The sequence below is a fragment of the Manis javanica genome, chromosome 9, assembly GCF_040802235.1.
Source record: "Manis javanica isolate MJ-LG chromosome 9, MJ_LKY, whole genome shotgun sequence".
Taxonomy (NCBI): Eukaryota; Metazoa; Chordata; class Mammalia; order Pholidota; family Manidae; genus Manis; species Manis javanica.
The window spans coordinates 90644179-90665595 of NC_133164.1; the positions used below are offsets into that span (position 1 = coordinate 90644179).

General features: G+C 38.2%; 1 protein-coding gene across 3 annotated transcripts in view; it reads left to right on the plus strand.

Moving 5' to 3' along the window:
* GALNT1 (polypeptide N-acetylgalactosaminyltransferase 1) overlaps positions 1-21417 on the plus strand; it is a 131043-nt gene that overhangs the window by 36870 nt on the left and 72756 nt on the right. For 2 of the 3 annotated variants that reach the window (XM_037017484.2, XM_073212913.1), the window contains one exon: positions 6888-7126. In XM_037017484.2, coding sequence (XP_036873379.1) covers positions 6988-7126 — 139 coding nt within the window. In that variant the 5' untranslated portion in view covers positions 6888-6987. Of the gene's footprint in view, positions 1-6887; positions 7127-8017; positions 8127-21417 lie in introns of all 3 variants that reach the window. The other variant, XM_037017478.2, reaches the window with a different exon arrangement.

Genomic DNA, 21417 nt, shown 5'->3' on the forward strand with positions numbered 1-21417 from the left:
TGTTCCAGTTCATTGAAGAAAGTTGTTGGTAATTTGATAGGGTTTGCATCAAATCTGTATATTGCTTTGGGCAGGATGGCCATTTTGACGATATTAATTCTTCCTAGCCAAGAGCATGGGATGAGTTTCCATTTGCTAGTGTCCTCTTTAATTTCTCTTAAGAGTGTTTTGTAGTTTCCAGGGTACAGGTCTTTCACTTCCTTGGTTAGGTTTATTCCTAGGTATTTTATTCTTTTTGATGCTATTGTGAATGGAATTGTTTTCCTGATTTCTCTTTCTATTAGTTCATTGCTAGTGTATAGGAAAGCCACAGATTTCTGTGTGCTAATTTTGTATCCTGAAACTTTCCTGTATTCCGATATCATTTCTAGTAGTTTTGTAGTGGAAACTTTAGGGTTTTTTATGTACAATATCATGTCATCTGCAAATAGTGACAGTTTGACTTCTTTATCAATCTGGATTCCTTGTATTTCTTTGTTTTGTGTAATTGCCGTGGCTAGGACCTCCAGTACTATGTTGAATAAGTCAGGGGAGTGGGCATCCCTGTCTTGTTCCCAATCCCATAGGAAAAGCTTTCAGCTTCTCGCTGTTCAGTATAATGTTGGCTGTGGGCTTATCATATATGGCCTCTATTATGTTGAGGTACTTGCCCTGTATGCCCATTTTGCTGAGAGTTTTTATCATGAATGGATGTTGAATTTTGTTGAATGCTTTTTCAGCATCTATGGAGATGATCATGTGGTTTTTGTCTTTCTTTTTGTTTATGTGGTGGATGATATTGATGGTTTTTCGAATGCTGTACCATCCTTGCATCCCTGGGATGAATCCCACTTGGTCCTGCTGTATGATCTTTTTGATGTATTTTTGAATTCGGTTTGCTGATATTTTGTTGAATATTTTTTTGCATCTACGTTCATCAAGGATATTGATCTGTAATTTTCTTTTTTGGTGGGGTCTTTGCCTGGTTTTGGTATTAGGGTAGTGTTGGCTTCATAGAATGAGTTTGGGAGTATTCCCTCCTCTTCTATTTTTTGGAAAACGTTAAGGAGGATGGGTATTATATCTTCTCTGTATGTCTGATAAAATTCCGAGGTAAATTCATGTGGCCCAGGGGTTTTGTTCTTGGGTAATTTTTTGATTACCGCTTCAATTTCATTGCTTGTACTTGGTTTGTTTAGATTTTGTGTTTCTTCCTTGGTCAGTCTTGGAAGGTTGTATTTTTCTAGAAAGTTGTCCATTTCTTGTAGTATTTCCAGCTTGTTAGCATATAGGTTTTCATAGTATTCTCTAATAATTCTTTGTATTTCTGTGGGGTCTGTCGTGATTTTTCCTTTCTCGTTTCTGATTCTGTTCATGTGTGTTGACTCTCTTTTTCTCTTAATAAGTCTGGCTAGAGGATTACCTATTTTGTTTATTTTCTCAAAGAAGCAGCTCTTGGTTTCATTGATTTTTTTCTATTGTTTTACTCTCAATTTTATTTATTTCTTCTCTGAGCTTTATTATGTCCCTCCTTCTGCTGACTTTAGGCCTCATTTGTTCTTTTTCCAGTTTTGATAATTGTGACATTAGACTATTCATTTGGGTTTGTTCTTCCTTCTTTAAATATGCCTGGATTGCTATATACTTTCTTCTTAAGACTGCTTTTGCTGCATCCCACAGAAGTTGGGGCTTTTGTTGTTGTTGTCATTTGTTTCCATATATTACTTGATCTCTTTTAATTTGGTCATTGATCCATTGATTATTTAAGAGCATGATGTTAAGCCGCCGTGTATTTGTGGGTCTTTTTGCTTTCTTTCTACAATTTAGTTCTAGTTTTATACCTTTGTGGTCTGAAAAGTGGTGGTTGGTAGGATTTCAGTGTTTTGGAATTTCCTGAGGCTCTTTTTGTGGCCTAGTATGTGGTCTATTCTGGAGAATGTTCCATGTGCACGTGAGAAGAATGTGTATCCTGTTGCTTTTGGGTGTAGAGTTCTATAGATGTCTATTAGGTCCATCTGTTCTAGTGTGTTGTTCAGTGCCTCTGTGTCCTTACTTATTTTCTGTCTGGTGGATCTGTCCTTTGGAGTGAGTGGTGTGTTGACGTCTCCTAAAATTAATGTATTGCATTCTATTTCCTCCTTTAGTTCTGTTAGTATTTGTTTCACATATGCTGGTGCTCCCGTATTGGGTGTATATATATTTATAATGGTTATATCCTCTTGTTGGACTGAGCCCTTTATCATTATGTAATGTCCTTCTTTATCTCTTGCTACTTTCTTTGTTGTGAAGTCTGTAATGTCTGATACTGGTACTGCAACACCTGCTTTTTTCTCCCTATTGTTTGCATGGAATATCTTTTTCTATCCCATGAGTTTTAGTCTGTGCATGTCTTTGGGTTTGAGATGGGTCTCTTGTAAGCAGCATATAGATGAGTCTTGCTTTTTTATCCATTCTATTACTCTGCGTGTTTTGATTGGTGCATTCAGTCCATTTACATTTATGGTGATTATTGAAAGATATGTACTTACTTCCATTGCAGGCTTTAGATTCATGGTTACCAAAGATTCAAGGTTAGCTTCTTTAGTATCTTATTGCCAGCTTAACTCGCTTATTGAGCAATTTTAGACACTGTCTGGTGATTCTTTATTTCTCTCCCTTCTTATTCCTGCTCCTCCATTCTTTATATGTTGGTTGTTTTATTCGGTGCTCTTTTGTGTTTCCTTTAACTTCTTTTATGGGTAGTTGATTTTATTTTTTGCCTTTAGTTAGTATTTGGTTGGTCTGCTTTCTTTGCTGTGATTTTATTTTCTCTTGTGACATCTATTTAGTCTTAGGAATGCTCCCATATAGAGCAGTCCCTCTTAAATACCCTGTAGAGGTAGTTTGTGGGAGGGAAATTCCCATAACTTTTGGTTGTCTGGGAATTGTTTAATCCCTTCTTTATATTTAAATGATAATTGTGCTGGATACAGTATTCTTGGTTCAAGGCCCTTCTGTTTCATTGCATTAAATATATCATGCCATTGTCTTCTGGCCTGCGGGTTTTCCTTTGTAGGTGACCTTTTTCCTCTCTCTCGCTGCCTTTAAAACTCTGTCCTTGTCCTTGATCTTTGCCATTTTAATTATTATGTGTCTTGGTGTTGTCCTCCTTGGGTCCCTTCTATTGGGAGTTCTATGTACTTCCGTGGTCTGATCGATTATTTCCTCCCTCATTTTGGGGAAGTTTTCAGCAATTATTTCTTCAAAGACACTTTCTATCCCTTTTTCTCTCTCTTCTTCTTCTGGTACCCCTATAATGTGGAAATTGTTCCTTTTGGATTGGTCACACAGTTCTCTTAATATTGTTTCATTCTTGCAGATCCTTTTATTTCTCTCTGCATCAGCTTCTATGCATTCCTGTTCTCTGGTTTCTATTCCATCAATGGCCTCTTGCATCTTACCCATTCTGCTTATAAATCCTTCCAGAGATTGTTTCATTTCTGTAATCTCCTTCCAGACATCATCCCTTAGCTCTTATATATTTCTCTGCAGCTCCATCAGCATGGTTATGACCTTTATTTTGAATTCTTTTTCGGGAAAATTGGTTAAGTATATCTCCTTCTCAGGGGTTGACTCTGTGATTTTGATCTGTATCAAATTCTTCTGCGTTTTCACGGCGATAGAGGTAGTTGTGCGGAGCTGGTGCGTGTGTCATCTGGGAGAACATTCCTTCTTGCTGGTTTGTGGCCTTCCTCTCTTCGGAGATCAGCAACCTCTAGCAGCTTGTGCTGTGCAGCTGCGCATAGACGCGGCCTCTGATTCTTGCCCGGCCGCTGTGGAGTTAAGCTCCTCAGTTGCTGTGGGCATGGCCTGCCTTGGGCTGCTACTCCAATATGGCAGAGCCGCATCGGAGGGGAAACACATGGGAGGCTGTTTATTGCCGTGAGGGGTGTCCGAGCTGCGCTGCCGCCCAGGGTGTTAGGGAGCCCGGATTTCCCTGGGATTCCCAGCTGCTAGACTAAGTGTCCCAGGACGCTTCCATCCAGCTTTGGGGTCCCTGTCCCTTTAAGACTTTCAAAAAGTATTTGCTTTTCTTTGGTCCCAGGGGCGCCGGCTGGGGGCTGCCAGCTGCAGGGAGCTGCTCACAGGTCTTACTGTTCTGTTTCCCTAGTTTTCAGCGCCCCATGCATGTACTGTGTCTGCGCTCTGGTACGTATGGCTAGGGCTGGCTATTTAGCAGTCCTGGGCTCCCTCTCCCTCCCCATCCAACTCCTCTCCTCCTGCTGGGAGCTGGGGTGAGGGGCGCTCGGGTCCCCCTGGGCCACGGCTTGTGTCTTACCCCCTTCACGAGGTGCTGGGTTCTTGCAGCTGTGGATGTAGTCGGCCTGTTGTCCTGTGTCTTCTGGTCTCTCTTTTAGGAATAGTTGTATTTGTTGTATTTTCAAAAATATATGTTTTGGGAGATTTCCGCTGCTCTACTCATGCCGCCATCTTGTCTCCACTCCTTATGTTTCCGAATTTTGATGATTAAGATGTTTTAATGATTCACATACAGTTATTTGTTTAGACTTACGTTTTCCTTTCTCTTAAGTAAATAGGAATGGCTTGCAGATTCCTGTGGGAAGAAACTGCCAAACTGTTCTCTGCAGGGGCTGTGTACTATTCTGCATTCCAACTGACCACGTGTTAGGGTTCCAGCTGCAGCACTTGGTGTTTTTCTTTTTCCCTATGTCCATTTGCATTGGTGCATGGTGGTGTCTCATTGTGAGCTTAATTTGCAGTTGCCAAATAGTGATGTTGAACATCTTCTTGTGTGCTTATTTGCCATCTGTATCACTTTTTTGGTGTTTGCCCATTTTTATTAGAATGGGATTTTTTAAATTGTATTTTGAGTTACTTTTCCAGATGCAAGTCACTTATCAGATACATAATTTGTAAACTTTTTCTCTCAATCTGACTTCCTTTTTATTAACTTTTTTTTGAAGAGCATATTTTCGTTATGAAGTCCAATTTATCAATCTTTTTTTTAATGGTTTGTGTGTTTTATTGTTCTGAAGCATCTTTGCCTAACATAGGATCTCAAAGATTTTTGCCTTTCCAATTTCCCTCTTTTTCTCTATACTTCTCGTTTCCTCCATACCCCTGTCCTCCAAAATAGACGCACACCCACTGCATATCATCCTCATTTTTGAATCTAATTGTGCTGCCTTGGGAAAATTAAATACAAGTAGATACAAAGTTACAAAGATTGACATTTAAATATTCCGGTCTATAAACATTAAAAGACATATATCAGCAGATTTTAGAGAACATAAAGTCACATTTGCATCTTAGATGATGTACTAGCGGTCATACGGTTTACTTTGCCAGTGCCCAAGAGAGGTAGCTTGTCATGTTGAAGTAGCTCAAAATATAAATTTGTACACATGTAGTTTCTCTGGAGAGAACTGTTTTCCATGGCACTGCACTTTGATGCTTTTTGCCTCCCCTCAGCCCAATTACCATAGTTACCACTAGTTGCTCCCTGCAAGTGACACAATGTCAGATACTGAGTAAGTATGATTCTGTGGCAAGAAAGTGATAGTAATGTCCCTGTTCTCACTGCAGCCAGGGAGTGTTTGCTTTGATGAAAGGAGGACTATAGGCAACAGATCAACAGATCACCCAGAGAGGTGAACAGAAATAATACTTTACATTTATAAGTATCACTTTGAATATTTTTGGGTGCTTTTCAGGTTGCAGTCTGACAACCTTGTAAAGTAGGCAAGAACTATTATATCTTTTTCAGAGATAAACTTGTCTGGCCTGCCCTGAATTGTTCAGATAGATACATCTCTGCTCTCTGTCACGGTACTTGCTACATGAAGTTGCCCTTGTGAGAAACTGCTCTGTTGCCCATACGCCCAGTCCTTCAGAGCATCTGCTCTGTTGGCTTTTATTGTGGAACATGTTTGCAAAGTGTGTGTTTCCTCCATCCACCTTAGCTGAGTGCACTTGGCTTGTCTCCTGATGAGCAGTGACAAGCCTTTGAACCTTGGTGTCAGCTGCTCTGTGGGATGACTCTAACCCTCTGAGGTCCCTCAGACTGCTTGAGAGCTCCCCAAGGTGAACTCCTTATGTGCCAGAAATGCTTCTAGTAGACTATCCCAAATGTATCCCCAAATTTGGTGACAGTTCCTCCAGTTATTTCTTACGGTATTTTAACAGATTGGGGGCATGAGAGCAAGGAAGGTGGGTGGTGGGAAATAGAAAATAAAAGCACGGAAGTCTATAAATTTACTTTCAAAGCCAGAACTAGGTCTCAGATCTTATGATACCCTTTTCTTTTCCATTATGCTTTCCATGAGTCTGTTTCTGAATGGCTGGTGATGGTAGCATTTTTAGAATGGGATTCAGTAGGACAAAGGGATGAGAATTAGCCCAATAGGCTGCTGTAGCACAGGTACTAGGAGAATTCGTATTAATCCTTAGACCCCGAGAACCGGATGTGAGTGGTTGAAATGGACTGGAAGTCCCTGGTTTCTTAAATTCCTATGACAGTTAACAGCTTAGCTTCTGCTTTAGCCTAGTAATTGTATAGAAGGGCAGTTATGCCCCATGTGTTTGATGGGTATGAGATAGTAGCTCACTGTTGTTTTACTTTCCATTTTCCTAATTAAAGTGAAGTGAGCATTTTTCCACATCGTTATTAGCTATTATGTTTCTTTTCTTCAAAGTGATTCTTTACACCCTTTACTAACTTTTCTATCAGGTTGTTGTACATTGATTTGTGGGAGTTACTTCTATATTCTTGATACTATTAATTTTTATGTATTTTACAAATATTTTTCTAAGTTTGATTTAAAAATTTACTCTTTATAATAAAATCTCATGAGTATTAGTCTTCCAGTTCATTTTCTAGTTAGTCCTTTTTTCTTTTTTCTCTATAGGTTATGAATGTGATTTCTGATGAAACTGGATTGGAATAATTTTCATGATCTTTGATGTTTGTATATATATTTTAAAATTTTGCATTTGACTTAAAGTGCCATGAGAAAATTTGCATATTGCAAGGTGGTCCTTGCCACCTCCTTGATTTGGGTACTCTTGGATATGTTCCTGCTGCTTTACTTCAGTGAATGCAACAAATGTGATGAAAAAAAGGAGAGAGGACTTCCTGCAGGGGATGGTGAGTAACATTTTATAATAATACACCTGTTCTAATAAGTATGTCACTGATTTTTCACTTAATTAATCTGGATTCTATAAGATTTTAACTTTTTTAGATTAATAATAATACTTGGATTCCTATATATGATGATTGTATTACCAACAATTCTTCAGTGGGTTCTACCAACAATTAAACTATTAAAGTCAGCATAAATTCAATTGTTAAATGTAGTTAGTTTTCTGCAAGTTGATGTGGAGAATCTCATAGTTGGGACTATCAAAATTGTACAAAACATGGGTCTAATGCCATAAATTCAGAGTGGAGCATTAAAACTGCATTATCAAGTATCAAAAGAGATTTCTTCTGTCTCACCATCTTGGTTCTAAGGGAAGAAGTCATCACAGATATGATCTGAAGTTCTTTTGTTAATGTAGATCTAGTCAGCACTTCTAGGAAAGGCTCTTATAAAAATTAGGCTGTAGGATACAGGCTGCAGTATCTAAAATGGAAAAGAAAGGAAACAGATAGATGAGGACCTAGGTTGGAAGTACTAGCATTTTTTGGCAGAAAACACATGAAAAATTGAGTCTTAGACTCCTTGCGTTCAGGCCAAAAAACAAATGCTGCCTTTTATTTTGTTAAACATAATGAAAATGAGTTGCATTGTGAGTCAGTAATTCAGCTGTTTGGGGCTCTGAACTCTCCTGATGAGTTAGACCATCTGGCTATATAGTAATTCTACTTTTTTTGGGGAATTACATATAATAATTACTGTCTTAGCATAAGTTTTATTTGGGTTTGTAGCCACATTTAAATATTCTGTACTTTTATAATGAATGTATCTGGTCCCCTAAAAATTATAATCCAAAAATATTTATTCATATTGGTAATTGTGCCTACTTACTGTAGTTTTATAGATGGGATTATCCAACCAGTTCTGTTTTTCTTCTTGAGAACATTTGGAGAAGTGCTTGGGACTACAGTAAAATGACTGGAGAAGAAATAAAATATATCAAAAGTATGTAAATAGTGGGATTTATGTAATGTGGAGAGCCTTTGGATATAGGTAGTAAGAGAAAGAAAGGTCTAAGATCCTCATAGGTCTCCCTGTTTGAATGAATTAATATGAACCCCTGGAGGTGGCAGCTTTGATGAGAAGTGGGTGGTGAAGGTGGGTTTGGAATATTTAACTTTGGGGTGCCGGTAGAGATGTTCTGCAGTTAGAGAGTGGTGGAGGTGGAGGACATAGGCAGTAATCTAAACCTTGTCTATACATGAGACTGCACCCAGAGTGTGTGCAGAGGTAGAAAGAAATAGACCAAGAGTTAGCCTAATGGAGAGTCAGTAAAAGAAGAGAGGCTTCTCAGGAGGTCAGAGGTAGAGGGAGAAGCCGAGGAAGCATGGTCATGAAAACTGAGGAGTTTATTTGTTGTAATATTTTACCTGAGATGAAGATGTGTTTCTGATATATTTGTGAACCTGACATGCACCATTTCAGTGCCAGCAGATTTGATGTACTTGGGAAGTAGTAGGGACGTGTAGCTTACTCGTTTAGGAAGCTTCAACACAAAGGAAAAGGGGTAGTAGAGTAGTCAAAGGAATGGAGCCAGAGTTGGTTTTCTGTGTATGTATGTATTTTTTTTGTATGTTGAAGGAAAGGTGTAAAATTAAAGGGGAAGAAGTAATACTTGAAAGAGAAGATTAGCAGCAGGTGGGGCAGTGTGGGATCAAACCCAGAAGACAAGGATTATACTTGAAGAGGATTGTAAGGTTAATAAAGTTTGGTAAAAACCACTGGTTTTCATCAAAGAAAAGGAGTAGCTTTTATACAAAGTACAAGATTACAAAGTAAAGAAGAAATGGACTAGAAGTAACAAGATGGAGCTATTTGATAGCATCATTACCTCCTCGAGAAAAGGAGAGTGAACAGTTCTCCACAGGCTCTCAGGGAGAGCCAGATTTAACTCTGGAGGAAAAATGATTTGAAGAAGGGAGACATTTGATGCTAAGAAAGAATAGTTTGAAAAATCTGCTTGATGTGAAGTTTTGGTGCAGAGGAAGCTTAGAGGTTCTAAGTAGCCTCACAGCCCCGAAGGTGCTAAGATTCTCAACAGAGAGCTGGTGAGGAATTGCTGTGGTGCCTCTGAAGAGGTCTTTTGCTAAAGTTGTTTGGGAGAAGGGTGGGTAGGTAATGTCACCAAGGATTTGGACCTTCCTAGTAGAATTAGCAAGTATACTCAGCAACCTAGAAGAATGTAGGTCTCTTTTTAAAGAACACTCAAGGTCTCCAGAGTCTCATTTTCTATGGCATTTCGTAAGCCAAAACAACCCAAAAGCAAAAAACAAATTAGCAGATATGACACTCCAGAATAATTTTTTTGGAATCACATTTCTGGATATTCTTTCAACTGCTATACAGTGCCAACTTGGTGAAATTTGTCAAATTCTGTTCTTTATATTGTGAATTAAGATGTTCTATTTTTTTTAAGTTCTACTTAAAACCTGTGGATAGATTATCCTTATGATAATGCTGGAGGCCTCTTATGAGATTGTGATTGATATACTTAACCGTTTTCTAGGATTTACTTTTACTTGCTTCAGGTAACAGTGGGCTGGTCTTTGGTGATTACAGAGGGGTTGGTTTTGTTTTGTTTACCTGGGAAGTTCTTTCTCATAGTTCTGACAATAGCAAATTTTCTGTTGCTAGAGAATTAGATTGGACTCCTCTTGAAAAAAACAAAGTCAGTGTGGATGATGTCTTGAGAATATGTTTTGCCACTCTTCTTTCCAGGATTAGCTCATTCATTCAGTTTATGGATTTGAATATTTATAGAACAGTCAGTATTATTACAGATACAATTTCAAGTAGAATTTGATCCTTTATGCTCGCACGGTACTTGATTCTCAGGTCATTAAAATGTTGATGATTCAAGTTTTTGTGTGTTTATACTAGAGTTATTTCAACTGGAAACCTTTGAGAATATAGATTATAGAAATTTCCGGTGATTAAAAACTTAAAAATGTTATTAGTATATAGGCTTTCAGAAACTTATAAATTTCTTGAATGTTGAGAGTTTTATATACTGAACACATTACAAGTAAATTGAAGATAAAATCAGAAAGGAAGTTGAAACTGACAAGGATGTTGAGGTATCAGACTTTTCAGTATATTTCATTATATATAAAATTTTGATGTTAAAAAAATCAGGTAATTTGCTGTATTTCATATCTTACATATCTTTGTTTATAAAACTTAATTTCATCTACCACTAAAAAAGCAAAAACATTCCAGTTACTGTAAGCTTCATTCCAATTTCAGCAATGTTAAAATGTGGAAAGAAATATTTTGAAATAGGTGAAATATAATCCATAAAACAGTAAAAATGATAATTCTGTAATAAGAAAATCATTTGAGGAGGGGCTCAAGATGGCGGCATGAGTTGGGCAGCGGAATACTCCTCCCAAAACCATACATAGTTGTGAAAATACAACAAATACAACTATTCCTAAAAAAGACCAGAAGGTACAGTACAACAGCCAGGCTACATCAACATCAGTCTGAACTCACCATCTCACGAAAAGGCTAAGATACAAAGCCGTGACCATGCAGGACCTGAGCATTCCCCAAACCCCAGCTCACCAGTGGGAGGAAAAGAATCAGAGTGGGTAGGGAGTGGGAAGCACAGGACTACTAAAATAATCAGCCCTAGTAATCTGCACTGGGAGCACAGACACACATTGCATGGTGTACTGGACATTAGAGAAACGGAAAAGTAAAATCCGAGATGGAGACTGTGAGCGGGCCACCACAGCCGGCTGCCCTGGTACAAAAGAAAAGCGGGTGCTTTTTAAAAGTCTTAAAGGGACAAGGGCTCAACAGCTGGACAAAATCATCCCAGCATACTCAGCCCAGCAGGCTGGGAATCTTAAGGAACTTCAGGTGCCCTAACAACCTGGGGGGTAACACAGCTCTGAAGCTCCTCGCAGCAATAAGCAGCCTCCCATTCAGTCCCCCTGGCCATCAGTGCAAGCAAACCAGCTGACATGCCACAGCTGCTGAGCAACCAGAGAACAGCCCCACCCACCGCAACCACACAGAGGCTTCTCCCAGCGCGAAGCTAACTGGGCCAGACCCAGAGGCTGCCGATGGAGCAAGGTACGGAAGGCACGAAGGGGTGCTGTTCCTGCAGGGGAACACACTGGGTGCGTCTGTGATCCCCCACAGCGCCCTAGGCTATTTGGAGGGTCGCCCCACCCACTGCAGCTCAGGAGATTATCTCAGAGACTGCCCCCGGTGTGCAGGTAACTGGAACAGGCAACGGAAGCCAGAGCAAGGTCTGGAAGGCACAAAGGGGTGCCGTTCAGGAGAACACACCCGGTGCATCTGTGACCCCCCTCAGTGCCCTAGGCTATCCCGAGGACCTCCTCACTCACCGCAGCTCAGGGGATTGAACCAGAGGCTACACCCTGCACCTGGTTGACCAGCACAGGCAGAGGAAGCTGGAGCAAGGTCTGGAAGGCATGAAAGGGTGCTGTTCTCATAGGAGAACACACCCGGCTTGTCTGCGACTCCCCGCAGAGCCCTGGGCTATCCCAAGGGCTGCCCCAGCCACAGCAGCTCAGGGGATTAAAGCAGAGACTGCTCCCTGTGTGCGGGTGACCAACACAGGCAGCAGAGAAGGGCAAGGTGAACAGCAAGCAGGAAGGGACTTTGTTCTCCCAGATGACACACATGCCACCTGCCTGCGACCACTTCTATCGCCATGAAAAGGCAGAAGAATCTGGTCCAGTCAAAAATCATTCAGACAACCCGAGAGAGAGAGGGCCTGGTGAGATAGATATAACCTATCTTACTGAAAAAGAATTCAAAATAAAAGTCATAACCATGCTGGTGAAATGCAGAGAAATATGCAAGAGCTAAGGGATGAAGTCTGGAGGGAGGAAACACAAATGAAATAATCACTAGAAGGTCTTAGGATCAGACTGGACGAGGTGCAAGAGACTGTTAATGGAATAGAAATCAGAGAACAAGAATACAGAGAAGCTGAGGCAGAGAGAGATAAAAGGATCTCCAGGAATGAAAGAATATTAAGATAATTAACTATGTGACTAATCCAAATGGAACAATATTTGCATAATACGGGTACCAGAAAAAGAAGAGAGAGAAAAAGGGATAGAAAGTATCTTTGAAGAAATAATCACTGAAAACTTCCCCATGCTGGGGAAGGAAATAGTCTCACAGATCATGGAAGCCCACAGATCTCCCAAAACAAGGGACCCAAGGAGGACAACACCAAGACATGTAATAGTTAAAGTGGCAAAGATGAAAGACAAGGACAGTATTAAAGGCCGCCAGAGAGAGAAAAAAGATCACCTACAAAGGAAAACCCATCATGCTAGCATCAGACTTCTCAACAGAAACCTTACAGGCCAGAAGAGAATGGCATGATATATTTAATGCAGTGAAACAGAAGGGCCTTGAACCAAGAATACTATATCCAGCACGATTATCATTTAAATTTGAAGGAGGGATTAAACAATTCCCAGACAAGCAAAAGTTGAGGGAATTTGCCTCTCACAGACCACCTCTACAGGATATTTTAGAGGGACTGCTCTAGCTAAAGCACTCCTAAGGCTACATAGATGTCACCAGAGAAAATAAAATCACAGCAAAGAAAGCAGACCAACCAAATACTAACTAAAGACAAAAAATAAAATCACCTATTCACAAAAGCAGTCAAAGGAAACAAAAAAGAGTACAGAATAAAACACGTAACATATAAAGAACGGAGGAGGAGGAATAAGAAGGGAGAGAAATAAAGAATCATCACAGTGTTTATAATAGCGTAATAAGAGAGTTAAGTTAGATGGTTAGATAATAAAGAAACTACTCTTGAAGGTTTGGTAACCAAGAATCCAAAGTGTGGAATGGCAATAAGTACATATTTATCAATAATCACCCTAAATGTAACTACTGAATGCACCAATCAAAAGACATGAGTAATAGAATGGATAAAAAATCAAGACCCATGTAGATGCTGCTTACAAGAAACTCACCTTAAATCCGAAGACATACACAGTCTAAAAGTGAAGGGATGGAAAAAGATATTTCATGCAAACAATAGGGAGAAAATAGCAGGTGTTGCAATACTTGTATCAGACAAAATAAACTTCAAAACAGAGAAAGTAACAAGACATAAAGAAGGACATTACATAATGATAAAGGGGTCAGTTAAACAAGAGGATATAACATTATAAATATATATGCACCTAACACAGGAGCACTGACATATGTGAAACAAATACTAACAGAATTATAGGAGGAAATAGAATGTAATGCATTCATTTTAGGAGGATTCAACACATCACTCACTCCAAAGGACAGATCAGCCAGACAGAAAATAAGTAAGGACACAGAGGCACTGAACAACACACTAGAACAGATGGACCTAACAGACATCTACAGAACTCTACATCCAAAAGCAGCAGGATACACATTCTTCTCAAGTGTACATGGAACATTTTCCAGTATAGACCACATACTAGGCCACAAAAGAGCCTCAGTAAATTCAAAAATACTGAAATGCTACCAACCAGATCACAAAGGTATAAAACTAGAAATAAACGGTAGAAGAAAACAAAAAGGCTCACAAACACATGGAGGCTTAACAACATGCTCCTAAATAATCAATGGATCAGTGACCAAATTAAAATAGATCAAGCAATGTATGGAAACAAATGACAATAGCACAATGCCCCAACTTCTGTGGGAAGCTGCAAAGGCACTTGTAAGGGTACATAGTATATAGCAATCCAGGCCTATTTAAAGAAGGTAGAACAATCCCAAATGAATAATCTAAAGTCACGATTATTGAAACTGGAAAAAGAAGGAAGGACATAATAAAGATCAGAGAAGAAGTAAATAAAATTGAGAAGAATAAAACAATAGAAAAAAATCAATGAAACCAAGAGCTGGTTCTCTGAGAAAAGAAACAAAATAGATAACCCCCTAGCCAGACTTATTAAGAGAAAAAGAGAGTCTACACACATAAACAGAATCAGAGAAGAGAAAGGAAAAATCGCAACAGACACCACAGAAATACAAAGAATTATTAGAGAATACTATGAAAATCTGTATGCTAACAAGCTGGAAAACCCAGAAGAAATGGACAACTTCCTTGAAAAATACACCCTTCCAAGACTGACCAAGGAAGAAACAGAAAATCTAAACCAACCAATTACCAGCAACAAAATTGAATTGGTAATCAAAAACTACCCAAGAACAAAACCCCTTGGCCCAGTGGTTTCACTGCAGAATTTTATCAGACATACAGAGAATACATAATACCCATTCTCCTTAAAAGTGTTCCAAAAAATAGAATAGGAGGGAATACTTCCAAACTCATTCTATGAAGCCAGCATCACTCTAACACCAAAACCAGGCAAAGAATCCACCAAAAAAGAAAATTACAGACCAATATCCCTGATGAACGTAGATGCAAAAATACTCAACAAAATATTAGCAAATGGGATTCAAAAGTACATCAAGAGGATCAAACACCATGATCAAGAGGGATTCATCTCAGGGATGCAAGGATGGTACAACATTTGAAAATCCATCAACATCATACACCACATCAATAAAAAGTACGAAAACCACATGATCATCTCCATAGATGCTGAAAAAGCATTCGAAAAAATTCAACATCCATTCATGATAAAAACTCTCAACAAAATGGGTGTAGAGGGCAAGTACCTCAACATAATAAAGGCTATATAAGATAAACTCACAGCCAGCATAATACTTAACAGTGAGAAGCTGAAAGCTTTTCACCTTAGATCAGGAATAAGACAGGGTTGCCCACTCTCTCCCTGTTATTCAACACAGTACTGGAGGTCCTAGCCACGGCAATCAGACAAAACAAAGAAATACAAGACATCCAGATTAGTAAAGAGGAAGTGAAACTGTCACTATTTGAAGATGACATGGTACTGTACATTAAAAACCCTAAAGACTCTACTCTAAAACTACTAGAACTATTATCTGAATTCAGCCAAGTTGCAGGATAAAAAATTAATTCACAGAAATTTGTTGCTTTCCTATACAGTAATGATGAATTAGCAGAAAGAGAAATCAGGAAAACCATTCCATTCACAATTACATCAAAGAGAATAAAGCACCTAGCAATAAACCTAACCAAGGAAGAGACCTATACCCTGAAAACTACAAGATACTCCTAAGAGAAATTAAAGAGGACACTAACAAATGGAAACTCATCCCATACTCTCGGCTAGGAAAAATTAATGTCAAAATGGCCATCCTGTGTAAAACAGTCTACAGATTCAATGCAATCAGTATCAAACTACGAACAGCATTCTTAAACGAACTGGAACAAATAGTTCTAAAACTCATGTGGAACTACAAAAGACCATGAATCGCCAAAGCAATCCTGAGAAGGAAGAATAAAGCAGGGGGGATCTCGCTTCCCAACTTCAAGCTCTACTACAAAGCCACAGTAATCAAGACAATTTGGTACTGGCACAAGAACAGACCCACAGACCAGTGGAAAAGAATAGAGAGTCCAGATATAAACCCAAATATATATATGGTCAATTAATATACAATAAAGGAGCCATGGACATAGAATCGGGAAATGACAGCCTCTTCAGCAGCTGGTGTTGGCAAAACTGGACAGCTACATGTAAGAAAATGAAAGTGGATCATTGTTTAACCCCATACACAAACATAAATTTTAAATGGATGAAAGTCTCTGAATGTAAGTCATGAAACCATAAAACTCTTAGGAAATAAGCATTGTCCGAAACATAAGCAACTTCTTAATGAACGTATCTCCCCAGGCAAGGGAAACCAAAGCAAAAATGAACAAGTGGAACTATATTCAAGCAGAAAAGCTTTTGTAATGCAAGGGACACCATCAGTAGAAGAAAAAGACATCCTACAGTATGGGAGAATATATTCGTAAATGACATATCTGATAGAGGGTTGACATTCAAATTACATGAAGAGCTTACACACCTCAACAAAGAAAATGCAAATAATCCAATTATTACCTGGGTAGAGGAGCTGAACAGACAGTTCTCCAAAGAAGAAATTCATATGGCCACATCGCTAATCATCAGAGAAATGCAAATTAAAACCACAATGAGATATCACCTCATACCAGTAAGGATGGCCACCATCCAAAAGGCAAACAACAACAAATGTTGGTGAGGATGTGGAGAAAGGGGAACCCTCCTGCACTACTGGTGGGATTGTAAATTAGTTCAACCATTGTGGAAAGCAGTATGGAGATTCCTCAAAAAACTCAAAATAGAAATACCATTGATCCAGGAATTCCACTCCTAGGAATTTACCCTAAGAATGCAGCAGCTGAGTTTGAAAATGTCATATGCACCCCTATGTTTATGTCAGCACTATTTACAAGAGCCAAGAAATGGAAGCAACCAAAGTGTCCGTGAGTAGATGAATGGATAAAGGTGTGGTACACATACACAATGGAAGATAATTCAGCCATAAGAAGAAACAAATACTACCATTTGCAGCAACATGGATGGAGCTATAGAGTATTATGCTCAGTGAAATAAGCCAGGCAGAAAAAGACAAGTATCAAATGATTTCATTCATCTATGGAGTATTACTACGAAGAAAACACTGAAGGAACAAAACAGCAGCAGACTCACAGAACCCAAGAATGGACTAACAGTTACCAAAGGGAATGGGACTGGGGAGCATGGGTCAAAAGGGATGGATCAGGGGAAAAGGGGGGCATTATGATTAGCAGACACAATGTAGGGCGGGCACAGGGAGGGCTGAACAACACATAGAAGACAAGTAGTGCTCCTATAGCATCTTACTTCGCTTATGGACAGTGACTGTAATGGGGTATGTGGTGGGGACTTGATAATGGGGGGAGTCTAGGAACCGTCATGTTGCTGGTGTAATTGTAGATTAATGATACCAAAAAAAATGATTTGAGAGAAATTACATTAGCCTTTTTTTAGTAATTTGTACTGAAAAGTTTATCATAACTTTGTACTACCTCTATCTCTACTTTCTCTACTAAAGTACAATTTAGATATTTGTAAGATTTATTAAAATACCTTCAAAGTTAATGTCATGTAAGGTTTGTGTGTCGTAATCTTTCTTGGCATTCTGACTGAACCTTTAGTTTTCCTGGAAATTAAATTTTCTAATTCATAGCACTTAGTGCATTGTGTTGTAAATGATGCTTAACTGAAGAATGTTTGTTCTCACATAATAGTAGTCACTCCCCTGTCAAAGTTGATTTGATTCTTAGTCTTGAACTGCATATAAAGTTTCCCACCAAGCAATTTTTTTTCAGTTGCAGAGTGGTGTCCAAACCCCATTTCAGTTGCTTTCTAACAAAAATTTCACTGAATTCACTTTTAATTTACATAAGAGCTGGTAAGCAGAGTATATGGAAAGTTAATGTTTATGATTTTTTAACTGAAGTGTCGTTGATACACAGTCCTGTATTAGTTTCAAATGTATAACACAGTGGTTCAAAAGTGACCCATATTATTAAATCCTCACCCCCTTTAGTGCAGTTACTATCTATCAAATTGTAAGATGTTACAGAATCATTGGCCATATTCTCTATGCTGTGCTACTGTCCCTGTGACCAACTTATACTGTGATTGACAATTACTGTGTCCCATTATTCACCTCCCTGTCCGTCTCCTCCTTCATAACCGTTAGTCACTTATCAGTGTCTGTGACTCTGCTGCTGTTTTTTCCCTTTGTTTTGTTTTGTTTTTGTATTCTGCAAGTAAGTGAAGTTATATGATATTTCTTACTTTCTCCACATGGCTTATTTCACAGAGCATAAATCCTCTAGATCCATCCATGTTGGTGCAAATGGCAGGATCTCTTTCCTTTTCTTGGCTGCCTAGTATTTCACTGTGTATATATACCACATATTCTTTATCCATTCACCTATTGATGGACACTTAGGTTGCTTCCATATCTTGGCTATTGTAAATAGTGCTGCAATAAACATAGGGGTGCTTATATCTTCTTACAGCAGAGATTTTTTTTTCTTTGGGTAAATTCCTAGATGTGGAATTACTGAGTAAAATGGTATTTCTGTTTTTAGTTTTTTTAGTTTTTTTGAGGAACCTCCACACTGCATTCCACAGCGCTTTAACAAATTACATTCCACCAACTCTGTAGGATGATTCCCATGTCTCTGCATCCTAGTGAGCATTTGTTGTTTCTTGTCTTCTGGATAGTGGCCATTCTAACTGGTATAAGGTGATATCTCATTGTGGTTTTGATTCATAGTTCCCTCATGATTAGCATAGTGGAGCAGCTTTTCATGTGCATGTTATCCATTTCTATTTTTTCTTTGGAGAAATGTCTATATGTTCTCCACCCATTTTTTAATTGGGTCGTTTGCTTTTTTTGGTGTGGAGGTATATGAGTTCTTTATATATTTTAGATATTAACCTCTTATCTGATGAGTCATTTATGAATACATTCTCATATACTGTAGGATCCTTGCTAATGGTGTTCTTTGCTGTACAGAGGCTTTTTAGTTGGATGTACTCCCACTTGTTCATTTTTTATTTTGTTTCCCTTGCCTAAGGAGATGTGTCCAGGAAAAATATGCCCTTTCCTATGTTCAGATTTTTGCCTATGTTTTCTTCTAAGAGTTTTATGGCTTCATGACTTACATTCACGTCTTTGATCCATTTTGGCTTTACTTTTGTATATGGAGTTAGACAGTAATCCAGTTTCAGCCTGTTAAATGAAGCTGTTCCATTTTCCCAACAGTTTTCCAGATGAAGAGGTTGTTTTTTCCCCATTATATATTCATAACTCCTTTATCATATATTAATTGACCATATGTATGTGGGTTTATATCTGGGCTGTCTGTTGTGTTCCATTGATCTATGGGTCTGTTCTTGTGCCAGTTCCAAATTACTTTGATTACTGTAGCTTTGTGGTAGAGCTTGAAGTCAGGGAGCATAATTCTCCCAGCTTTGTTCTTCCTCAGGATTTCTTTGGCTATTCAGGGTCTTTTGTGGTTCCATATGAATTTTAGAACTATTTGTTCCAGTTCGTTTAGAAGAATTTGTTACAACATTGAAGAAGATGTTGGTATTTTGCTAGTGATTGCATTGAATTTGTAGATTACTCTAGGCAGGATAGCCATTTTGACAATATTAATTCTTTCTATCCATGAGCACAGGATAGATTTCCATTTTTTTTCAGTCTTTCACCTCTTGGTTAGGTTTATTCCTAGGTATTTTATTCTTTTTGATGCAATTGTAAATGGAATTCTTTCCCTGATTTCTCTTTTTGCTAGTTTGTTGTTAGTATATAGGAATGCAACAGATTTCTGGGTATCTATTCTATATCCTGCAACCTTGCTCAATTCAGTTATTAGTTTTAGTAGTTTTTTGGTGGAGTTTTTAGTGTTTTCTATGTATAATATGTCATCTGCAAACAGTGAGAGTTTATCCCCTTCCTTACCAATTTGGATGACTTTTACCTCTTTGTTTTGTCTTCTTGCCTTGGTTAGGACCTCTAGTACTATGTTGAATAAAAGTGGGGAGTGTGGACATCCTTGTCTTGTTCTTATCTTAGAGGAAAAGCTATAAGCTTTTTCCTACTAAGTATGATTTTGGCTATGGACTTTGTTATGTTGAGGTGTGTAACCTCTAAACTTATTTTGTTGAGAGTTTTTATCATGAATGGATGTTAAATTTTGCCAAATGCTGTTTCCGCATCTTGCGATGATCATGTGGTTTTTACCCCTCTTTTTGTAATGGGGGTGTCACACTGATTGATTTACAAATATTGTACCATCTTCGCATCCATGGAATAAATCCCACTTGGTCATGATAGATGATCTTTTTGATGTTTTTGAATTCAGTTTGCTAGTATTTTTTGAGGATTTGTACATCTATGTTCATCAGGGATATTGGTCTATAATTTTCTTTTCATGTGGTGTCTTTCTCTGGTTTTGGTACTAGAGTGATGCTGGCCTCATAGAATGAGGTTGGAAATATTCCCTCTTCTGATTTTTGGAATATGTTAAGAAGAGAGAGGTATTATCTCTTTTAAAATTTTTGGTAGAATTTATCCCTGAAACCATCTGGAACTGGTATTTTATTTTTACAGAATTTTTTGATTAGCAGTTCAATTTCATTGCTGGTAATTGGTCTCTTCAGATTTTCTGTTTCTTCCTGGCTCATTATTGGAGGGTTGTATTTTTCTAGGAAGTTGTCCATTTCTTCTAGGTTGTCCTATTTATTGGCATATAATTTTTATTAATATTCACTAGTAATGTTTTGTATTTCTGTGGTATCCATTGTGATTATTTTCTTCATTTCTCATTTTGTTTATCTGTGTACTCCCTCTTTTTTTCTTGGTAAGTCTGGCTGGTGGTTTATGTATTTTATTTTTTCAAAGAACTAGCTCCTAGTTTCACTAATTTGTCTTTTGTTCTTCTCTATTTTATTTATTTCTGTACTGATCTTTATTATTTCTCTCCTACTAACTTTGGGCTTTTATATGTTGTTTTTCTAGTTTCGTTAACTGTGAGTTTAGACTATTTTTTGGGTTTGTTGTTTCTTGAGGTAAGCCTATATTGCCCTATACCTCACTCTTACAACTGCTTTTGCAGCATCCCACAAGTTTTTGGACTGTTGAATTTTTGTTTTCATTTGTCTGCATATATTGCTTGATTTCTGTTTTAATTTTTTCATTGATCCATTGATTATTTCAAAGCATGTTGTTTCGCCTCCAGGTGTTCATGAGCTTTTTTGGTTTTCTTTGTGTAATTTATTTCTAGTTTTATACCGTCATGGTCTGAGCAGTTGCTTGATACAATTTCAATCTTTTTGAATTTATTGATGCTCTTTTTGTGGCCCAGTATGTGATCTGTTCTGGAGAACTTTCCATGTGTACTTGAAAAAATGTGTATCCAGCTGCTTTTGAGTAGAATGTTCTGTAGATAGTCTGTTAAGTCCATCTGATCTACTGTATTGTTCAGTGCCTCTGTTTTCTTTAGCTTCTATTTGGTTGATCTTTCCCTTCATTTGAGTGGTGTGTTAAAGTCTCCTGAAGTGAAGGTGTAATCTGTTTTAGCCTTTAATTCTGTTAGTATTTGCTTTACAGATTTAGGTGCTCTTATTTATGTTGGGTACATAGATATTTACAATGGTTGTATTCTCTTGTTAATCCCTTTATCACTATGTAATGTCCTTCTTTGTGTCTTGTTACTTTCATTGTTTTGAAATCTATTTTATCTGATAAA